Here is an 11,127-nt window from a genome sequence, read left to right as displayed (position 1 = left end):
AAAAAAACGATCCGATTATCACGTTTTCCCAACTATATCGAATAGTTTCCCCATATCAAAAAGGTTTCGCCCACCTATACCCAATAGTATAAGGTTTCAAAATATGTAATGAAAAAAATCGATTTTTTAAAAAAATAATTTTTTAAGATAATTTATGGAGCTACAATAATTTAATTTGAAAAAAATTTTTTAATTTTCAGATGGTTTGATTTCCTAGTTAACGACATACTGCATTAATTAACAATTGGTAACGGATATACCGTTAATGATCATGCCAAATCAGTAACTTGCCCCCCCCACTTCAGTTTAGATCGAACACTTTTTTTATTTCCTATGAGCTGCACAATCGGTCTTGCCGATAAACAGACCTAGTGCGTTCTTCAGAGGTAGTATCCACTCCTTCAGGACCACCACAATGGGTGAGATACCGTTGGTCATGTTGTTTTGGGCGTCTAGTTTCTGTCACACTAGATGGCAGCACCGAGACTCTATTTTGGATGCTAAAGTGCACTGGGAATTTAATTTTGCCGGAAGTGCCAAGAGCCAATAATTCACTCCAGGGATCTTTTAAATGCCGCATAATCATACGACATGGCCGCTGACGATTTTCTGCATCCCGAAAATCCGGTGTCGAACTCGCAGACTTGGGCTCAGAAGGCCGACGATAAACCAACTGCGCCACCCAGCCAGTTAGATCGAATAATAGATGGCAGTATTAACAACCTGTCTCCACTCGAGTCGTGGTGGCTCAGGGGATAGAGCCTTCACCGTCCATTGAGCTGTACCCGGTTCTAATTCCAGCTATGGCTGGTCGATGCGAATTTCGCATCCAGCTTACACAGACAAAAATTGGGTCAGCTGTTCAGCGACGGTAATAATTACCTGTCTCCGCACCGCGCTCTTCCCACTGTACGTAGACTTCTGTGAATCTGAAATTGACATTTCAATGAAGTGGAGTGGAAAATATGTAATCCCCTCTGTAACTCCAAAATAAGATAACGCTATAACGAGGGAGAAAATTTTCATGGCCAATTCTGCTTCGAAACCTTTATTTTCCTCTACTGTTGCTGCTATTATTGCTAGACCTTAATTTTAGACCCACAATATCAACTCTCATTTTATGGTTATTTGACAAGCATTGAAATAATAAAAGTTATGTTTTGCATGGAGTTACCTTTGGATAAGCGAATTTTATAATTGTGTGCAAAAAATTTTCAATTCACTTAAAAAGTTCTGGACTTATGGTGAAGTAAGCAAAAAGCGAAATAGACATTAAGGGGCCCGAATTTTGGACCACTCTCCTGACCAGACTACTGGGACCTTATTTCCCAGATGGCGACTACCCGCTATATTTTGGGGGTCAGAAATTCACATCTGTCGATAAAAGTTATGTTTATTCAGAGAAAGTACGTTTTTGTGTCTGATTTCGTAACTTAAAATGTCGTTTGCACATATTTGAGGTCACCCCTTTGAACTATTTAGATTGACTAATAGAACGTGACGATTCGAACATTAGATCAAGAGTTATTTAGGGTGGCCCGTTTATTTATTATTTTTTTCTTTCTGCGCACTGTACATCACAGATGTGTGCATGTCTTCAGAACACTAAAAGATAAAATGGTTCGTACGCTATCAATTTAATACCACAAGGCTATCAATTTAGAACATTTTATTTTATTTTATAACCGTCGTTGAACAGCCGACCCAATTTCATGGGTTTACGACTACTTACGTTCAACTCCGTAGCCTTGTAATTTTGAACCAATCCAGAAGACAAGGAAACTCCTGGATCAGTACCCCCAGAGGTATTGATTTGTTGTGGGAACATGGAGGACTTTGAGACTCGACAGATTTAACGTGCATCAGTCACCATTTACTACACGGGGAGTCTTCGGCCGGCGAGGATCGAACCCACTATCTCTTGGATATGGGCCCAGCGCCCTACCGATCGTTGACTTTTAATGTAACATCGAAAAAGATTAATTTAAAAAAAGATACGGAGTGATTTAAGCAAAATGAACATCGCATTACAAATTTTAGTTTATTTTGTAAAATAAAAAAATAGTGGGTGGAGTCCCTCTGCGCGGAAGAAGTTAAATTTCGTAATGTGGAAATGAAAATAGGAAGAGGTAGAAATTGATTTTTAGTGAAATCATATTGTTTCTTTAAGACAAACCTTATTAACAATGCTTACAATTCACAATGGATCGAATCTTTTAATTATCATTTTCGAGTGGAGAAATATCCAAATCTATAACATTTACAATGGGATAATGATAACTAAAGTAAGATACGAAATGTTCTATTTTCTCAATATTTCTTGCAAAAACTGCATCAATGGTAATTCCCCCTGTTGGATCCTTCCCACCATTTATCATTTCAAATCCAAATTTGTCTTTAAGGAAGGTTAATAATGTTTCAGGTAACGAGAAATTCACATTAAAATCTCCTGCAAGGATCACAGGCCGCTCATTGCCATGGTAGCGTTAAACGTTTAACGCAACCTTGTCGGAAGTCGCATTAGAAGTTTCACTTCAATAAAAAGTTTGAAAAATGGAAAATAATGTCCATTTTTTATACATAAATTTTGAGTTATGTCCGTTTTCTTAAAGATGAATTCTGGGATGTGTCCAGTATAATGCGCTTACCGTTGAAATGAAGAAAAATACGCAAGAAGAAATCATAACAAAAACAATTTTCCAAATAGCAAATATTGCATTTTAAAAAAACTATCAATTTTATATCCCTTATTTTTCAACAAAATTATCGACATTTTACTCAATGTTCCACCGTAACGCAACGCAAATCATTAATATTAAAGTAGCGGCCATGAAACACATTTTTAAAATGAAATGCGTGTTAATTGATTATTTGAAATGACGATAAATTATTCATTGACCATTTACGGAGGACAGACGCTGTACCGAAATTGATCGGATTTTCTTTCGACTGGACAGAGGCTATTAAATACAGGAGACGATAATGAAATTAAAAGCAGAACAAAAACATAATTTTCGCTTGTTTTCAAAACTGAAAATCTTGTCCTTAATAAAAATACACATAAATTTTTAAAGAAAAAAATATATTTATTTTATTATTAGGCTATTATTTCGGCTTTCTATTTGAATACAATTGGTTATCGAAATGATTTTAAATGGAATGAAAGGTTTCAAATCATCTTATTGATTATGTAATCAATATTCCTCACGTGCGATGAAGACATCAAAAGATTGCTTTCGTGCATATATTAGAAAATTGCTTTTCAAGATGAGTCGCATGTTTCAGCTTTTATTACTCTCGACATTTCGTAAAAGATAATTAGATTATGAAGAGCTGCGTAGACATTGTATCTGAAAATAGTTAGGAAATATATTTTTTTAAACTTCAGTTCGGCTATTATGTGTCTGAAAAATAAAGAACACATGCAATTATTTATTTTCAACTGAATCTCTATAAATTTATTTCTAATAGATCAGGTTTTACGTTAGCCATTCTGCCATAATCTTTTAGAGAATACACCTGGTAGCGATTTGGTTTTCAGAGAGGAAAGCATGGGGAAAGTAAACGGACACTATTTTCGCAATGTGCTGGACAACAACAGAGTCGTTGATATTTCCAATAAAAATGCCAGAAGAATGTTTGCTTTTGAAGATGAAAAAAAACTAGAAAATTCATCAGCGAATTCACGCGAAGAAATTCACACTTTGAAGGTGAGCGCAGTCGGTAGTTTTCCTCAAAACTACGATACTCGCTTACGTCGAATCAGTCAAGAAAAATCTACTAAAAACGACGAAACGGAAGAGGCCGATCTGAAGAGCTTGACGACGACATTCTTCAAGAAATCTTCGATATACGCTTTGAATCAGATCGGAAACTCCCGCACCACCAGAAGGAAAGTATTCTGGGCGCTGATCTTGATCGGTGGTCTGATCGGTTGCGGTTCTCAAATATATCGATATCTCTCGGCTTATTACTTGTACCCAGTGGTGGTGAACATCGATTCGAAAAGCGTTTTCAATCAACACTTCCCGGCGGTGACGGTGTGCAATTTGAACAACGTTCGCAGGCAATATCAACCCTGCCTGTGGCAAAAACTGAACTATAAAGAGTGCAACATCACTTTGTTTGACGAGGAATTCGGTCCTGAGTTTACGGAACAGATGGAACTACCGCCGTGCCTCGACGATCGCAACATACGACTGGCAGATGAAATTAAACACCAGATCAAGTTCACCAATTTGTATTCTTCTGTCGATGGCGAGAGCAGGATGCATTACGGACACCAACCCGAAGACATGATTAAATCCTGCTCCTTCAACGGGGAGGAATGTTCTTACCGACAGTTTACCATTCATTCGGACGACGTGTTCGGGAATTGTTATTCGTTCAACCAGGTATCAGGCGATAAAGAGCCCCGTAGAACAGCCTTCGTGGGGCCGAATTCCGGCCTCACCTTGGAAATGGACGTCCAGAGTGCTGACTACTCGTGGCTAACTAGATCTGTGGGTGCCAGAATTGTCATACACGATCCCTACCAGGAGCCATTCCCTCAAGAACAGGGCATCAACGTCGCGCCAGGTTTCGAAACCATTCTCGGACTCTCCAAATCATCCATGGTCAGACTGCCCGACCCTTACAAGGACCACTGCAAAGCTTACGAGAGGAACAACAGTCAGAAACAGTGCAATATGGCGTGTTTCGAGGAACGGATAGCGGAACATTGCTCTTGCTACGTGAAGAGGAAGACGAACGAAACGGACAGATACTGCGACTTCACGAACGGAGCGGATTTCTGCTGCGTTCACGACGCTAAAGTGGAAGAGGGTGGATCGTGCTCGTGTCCACTGGAATGCGAATCGTCGCACTACAACGTGAAGATTTCGAGCGCCATCTGGCCGCTGACGAGCAAGAATGTCGGTTCTGATCTGCCGATTGAGGAGATACGCGAGAATATGCTTAAAGTGAAAGTTTATTTCGACACTCTGGAGCAGCTCATCTATCAGCAGAAGGCCATGTTCGACGATGCGGAAGTGTTGAGTCAGATAGGGGGACAAATGGGATTGTGGCTGGGCCTCTCGCTGGCTGCAATGTTCGAATGCGTCGAGAATGTTGTCCTCCTATGGTACTACAAGAATAAGTGAACTGCTTTCTTTTTTTGAAACACCGTTTGTATTCGCACCATTCATATTCATTTTCTGAATTCTTGCAAAACTCTAAGCTCAATTAGTATTTGAAGTAAAAAGGATCTCATTATTTTTAGAGCCAAGTGGAGGATTTATTATAAAATTATATTTAAAAGAATTTAATTTATTTACTTAGTTTGTCTGGAATTCACACGATTTTGATTTTCAACCTTAAATAAACAGTTTATTATTATCATTCCAATCCCATCTTTTGGCATAAATAGTGTTTATAAAGGTAAATAATGTGAAAAAAGCGCAAAAGAGGAAATATCTATACATATATTTCTCTTACACGGCGTCAAAAAATCCTCATTACAACTCCCCGAAGGGCAACGCTAGAAAATCGACCCATGATTGCCGCTATAAATGTCACATGCCAAATCTAGTGAGGTGGCTCAGCATATAACGCTTTTAAAAACGAAAACTGAAATAACCAGAGAGAGCATTCTCACCAAATATGAAGTTTTAACGAATTACATGTCATTTATTTGAATTCAAATTTATTTTAATGACTTAGTATTTACTAAAAAGGTGTAATTTTTAAAAAAAAAATTGTTATATGGATTGGAATGATTGTTTGGAATTCGTGATCGCAACGAACTATAAGGGGCGTTGTTGTATGAGACGAATTATTACTCATTATTTTCCCGAGTCGAGTAGAGCAGTGTTCCCCAACCCCCGGTTCCGCGGACCGGTACCGGTTCGTGGATCAAATTGTACCGGGTCGCCCATTTCATTGAAATTAAATTAAAATTCTTAGGTTTTTATCCCAAATTAAAAATATCCATTAAAATTTTATTTATTTAAAAGATTATTAAAGCTCCCGAAGGTAGTGACATAAATTTTTTGATGTTTGTAATGTATCATTGTCTCCGATTACCCCCAGGTCCCGCAGTGAACTGATCGTTAAGACACAGTTCCCAGCAGATCACCGAAGTGAAGCATCACTGGCTGCGGTCAGTGTGCGGGTGGGTGACCACTTGCATCAGTCTGCGTATGGACTGAGGGTGTGCGGTATGGGTCCTCGTTAAACTGTTCTACCGTAAAGTGCTCGACTTCGCGTACAGGTCGTCGGGCTACCGAAGCGGGGGAGCCATCCCCTCTGCAGAGAATCAAAATTGTGATGGCATATCTTTGGATCATTCTCAGGGATGTTTCCCAGACCGTCGCCAATAGCCCATTGCGCAGCTCTAGTGCGACGTAAATTAACAGCAACCCCCAGATGGAACCGTCTCATTGCAAAGAAACAAGCGTAGGGTTCTCATTGACTTAACGTTCTAACGTATCACTTTATATTTATTTTTTGATGTAACTGTATTTTATTTCGAACGCATGCTTAAATACCATTTGATTAAGATTAATAAATCAAAATAATCTGAAGTATAAACAATCAACGTCCCCCCCCCCCCCCCAGCAGGCCGTGGTAAAATTATCAAACTTTGACAGGTCCGCGGTGATAAAAAGGTTGGGTAACACTGGAGTAGAGGACTCACGTTACAATTATAATTTTAAAAAAAATCAAATTTATTTACTTAGTTGGGACTAGAATTCACACGATTTTGATTTTCAACTTTAAATGAACTGGATTTTATATCTTTCTAATCCCATATTTTCACATAAATAGTGTTTATGAAGGTGAATAATGCGAAGGGAAAAAAGCGCAAATAATGTCACGTGAGCAAACATACTATTGTTTCGATTTAGTGATGAAAAACTTTCCCCTCAATGTTCAAATACAAAAAAAAGAAGAACTATATAAAAGAAGAAATATATATGTTACCGGCAAAGTATGAAATCCGGCATTGTATAGAATGCCTAAAATTAGCCGGCAAAGTATGAAATGATTTATATTTCGCACAATTCCTAGGCATTCTGTAGATTGCCAAATGAGAAACCGGCAAAGTATAAAATACATCTCTGATTTGTTTCAAATATCACTTGGCAAGGCTCGTGACTTTTAACGCGTGACTCGTGACTTTTGACTAATAACAAAAATTATTTTTTTACTGTGCTACATAAAAATGGAGGAATTTAATGAAATTTACATGGAAAAATTTAATGAAATGTAATTCAAAATGTCATTCAAGCCTGCCATGTACACAACAAGTAGGTTAATTTCATATTTTTTATATGAAAATTTTCTTTCCCTTAATAAGAAAGGCTTAAATTTTGTTTTGCATAACTTTTGATTTTCTTTCCACATTTTGAATAAATATTTTTCAATGGCATTTTCAGTATTTTTTCAGAATAACATTTTTATTTTTGAGAAATGCATGTTACTGTGAATGACTGAAATCGGTAGTTTTACATTTATTCGATATTTTAATACTTACTCATGATAGATCAGAAGAAACATCAGTGTAAGGTATAGCGGGTAATAGCACTTGACCTTAAAAAAAACATCAGTGTAAGGTATAACAGGCAATGGCACTTAACTAGAACTAGTAAGACTGGACCTTTGGTAAGTGTCCGAAATATATACTAGGTTTAGTTAAGCGCCATTGCCCGGTATACCTTACACTGATGCTTTTTTTAGGTCAAGTGCTATTGCCCGGTATATCCTACACTGATGTTTTTTAAGATCAAGGGTCACTGCCTCCGGTATACATTTGCCCGATACTCCAAGCACTGATGTTTCTACTAATTTTTCGTCAATAAGTATTAAAATATCGAATAAATGTAATTATATCCATGAATAAATTAATATCATATCGAATGTAATAAATATTTCGGACATTCAACAAAGCGACTGTGTGATTTTCAACAATCACCGGTGAAAGTCAACAACCACCGAGTTCGCCCATTCACAGTAACATGTACATCATTTACATCATAACCTCATCAGGACGTTTATTTCCTACTTTGCCTAAATAGCATCCGGCATTGTAATTAATACTTTTCACATTTCGTACTTTGCCTAAAAGCGTCAGGCATTCTATACAATGCCGGCGTTTCATACTTTGCCGGTAACATATATATATGTTATCATGAATGACCGAATGTCGACTTTCACCGGTGAATGTTAACAATCCCATAGTTACTTTGGTGAATGTCCGACATATTTATTAAATCCGATTTGATACTAATTTATTTGCTGATATATTTATTCGATATTTCAATAGCCGCTGATTATAGATTAGGAGATCATACATCAGTGTTCGGAGTACCGGTTAAATGCATACTGGGCACTTAAAACAGCAGTGTAGGGTATACCGGGCAAATGAGTACTGAGCATTGGCACTGAACCCTAAAAAACATTTATGTAAAACATTAAACCCGTTTATAGGGCGGACCGATTCATACATTCATTCACAGATCGTAATTTTGACCTGAATCCGAGAACGATCGATCTAACCAATCCAGTACCCCCAGAGGTATTGATTTGTTATGGGAACATGGAGGACTTTTGCGACTCTACAGATTTAACGTGCATCAGTCACTTTACTACAGTCTTCGGCCGTCGGGGTTCGAACCCACGAACTCTAGGACATGGGCACAGCGCCCTACCGACCAGGCTATCCCGGGTCTAAGAAATATAATATATATTTGTCCTATCTGATTTGATATTAATTTATTCGATGATATTATTATATTTATTCGATATTTTAATATCAGCTGAGGAGAGAAAAGGAGAAATATCAATGCTCGGAGTGGCACTAATCCTTAAAAAAACATTAATGTAGGGAATACCGGGCAATGTATACCTGGTAGTGGCACCTAATTAGATCTAGTATATATTTCGGACAATTACCAAAGCGACTATGCGATTGTCAACATTCACCGGTGGAAGCCAACAACCACCCATTTCAGCCATTCACAGTAGCATATATATATATATATATATATATATATATATATATATATATATATATATATATATATATATATATATATATATATATATATATATATATAGTATAGATATCAATGCCAGGCAAGTATGTATCAAATTTTTAAATTTCCTGCATTTCGCTATGAAAATTTAGTTTAGCGGCCTTCCTCAAGGAAAATTCCTGTGCACATCTATGCTTTGTACATAAAATGCATATAACTTCTAAACTATGAGATGGTTTGTCTCGGGATTGATTTCATTCAATTCATTTTTAAAAGTTACATCGGAAAGTGTACTTTACATAAACAGATAGCTACTGTGTAGTAATGCAAAGAGAATGACAAAATATATATTTTTGAAGAAAAAGAAGACATGAAAAAGAAGGCATAATAACACTTGTAACTTTTGTTCTATTGACTTGTGTATAATCCCATTCAATTCAGTGTGAAAAAATACAATATTTACTTGTCTAAATAGCTATGTCATATGCGTAAATATGTACAAGGTAAACAAGTACATTTTTATTCATAAAACCCGTCTTATTGTTTTCAAATTTGTTTCATTTGATTTTGTTTAAACAAAATAGGGGAGTGTCGGGTACCCCCGCCCACTGTCAATTTCATATGTATAGAATATTTTTTCAAGTCAATAGGCCATCAGACATTAATTGTTATATTAAAAAAAGATCATTTTCCAAGTTTCAAGTATTAATGATAAAATATTTGTGATATACTCAAGTATTTGATATACTCAAGTAATACTCAAGTATTTGTGATGAAAATGATAAATAAGGTTTATCAATTGTCAATACGTTGGTCATTTTCATTTACACCTGAAAAAACAGTCAAAAAACATAATTTTTGTAACTGGGCGGGGCTACCCGACACATTTTAAAAAGAGCTGAAAAACATGTTTTTTTTTTTAAATTTCTATTTTTTTTAAGTTAAATTATTCTTTTTTGGTTTATTCCTTCTGCATCATTTAATTAGATGGTAAAAAAATAGAAACATCACAAAAATATTGATTATTACTCAATATTATACCGAAATATAAGCAATACTCATTAAGTGGGCGGAGCTACCCGACTCTTCCCTACATCGAAAACAATACCTCATTTATTTAATCATAATATCACTATTCAACAAATCCAGCAGTCATCATTGCCTATTTTCTAACGCCAACGAAGAATAATTTGTTCAATCCAAATAAATGTAATCATATGTCATTCAGATTGTTGATTAGTGTGCAAAAGAAATTAGTGAAACTTTAAGATTAGGAGGCGAACTTATAAAAATAATGAATGCAATTCTAAGCAGTAATTGTTTTTGCATAGTTCTTCCATAAATCAAGCTGTATTTCATTTAATTCAGTTAATTATTTTAAACGTCTAAATTTACAGTAACACATTATTATTCTACTTATAAAACATTGTTCATAAACTAATTTTTATTTATATGAAACAGCTACGCATTATTTACAGTAACACATTATTATTCTACTTATGAAACCTTGCTCATAAACTAATTTTTATTTATATGAAACAGCTACGCATTATTTACAGTTACACATTATTATTCTACTTATAAAATCTTGTTCATAGACTAATTTTTATTTATATAAAGCAGCTACACATTATTCACAGTAACACATTATTATTCTACTTATAAAACCTTGTTCGTAAACTAATTTTTATTTGCATAAAACAGCTTTTAAAATTATTTTCCGGATTTGGAGCTCAATTTTTTCCTTAGCATATAATATGAAACAGACAAAGAACTGAAATAGAATGTTTCCGATTCTTATCTGAATAAATAACGGGAGGTTTCTCTCAAATATTAATATTCTACCGGAAACAACTCCACCCAAAACTCTTCCTTATCACAAAACAACATCGTTTTATTTTTACCTTCAACGAATGTCACTACATCCCCCGTCATTTAGAACGGCCACATTCAGACGATTTTAATGGCATTTAAGAATCAACTCAACTCGGGCTCGTAAGACGTTCTTTTCATAACTGAGCATTCACAAGTTTTGACACATATTGCATTTAGTTTTTCAGAGCAATTCCATTTGAGAAAAATAAAACTATCGAAATCGAATATAACATAA

General features: G+C 35.8%; 1 protein-coding gene across 1 annotated transcript; it reads left to right on the top strand.

Annotated features, from left to right (window-relative positions):
• Positions 1-3,551: 3,551 nt before the first annotated feature.
• On the top strand, positions 3,552-5,267 carry LOC147806689 (acid-sensing ion channel 2-like). The gene has a single exon (XM_087149704.1). The coding sequence runs from the start codon at positions 3,552-3,554 to the stop codon at positions 5,139-5,141; it is 1,590 nt and encodes a 529-aa protein (XP_087005830.1). The 3' UTR covers positions 5,142-5,267.
• Positions 5,268-11,127: the final 5,860 nt, after the last annotated feature.

The sequence above is a fragment of the Parasteatoda tepidariorum genome, chromosome 8, assembly GCF_982258835.1.
Source record: "Parasteatoda tepidariorum strain Cologne lab strain chromosome 8, Ptep-v5.0, whole genome shotgun sequence".
Lineage (NCBI taxonomy): Eukaryota > Metazoa > Arthropoda > Arachnida > Araneae > Theridiidae > Parasteatoda > Parasteatoda tepidariorum.
This window is presented reverse-complemented; position numbering and strand designations above follow the sequence as displayed.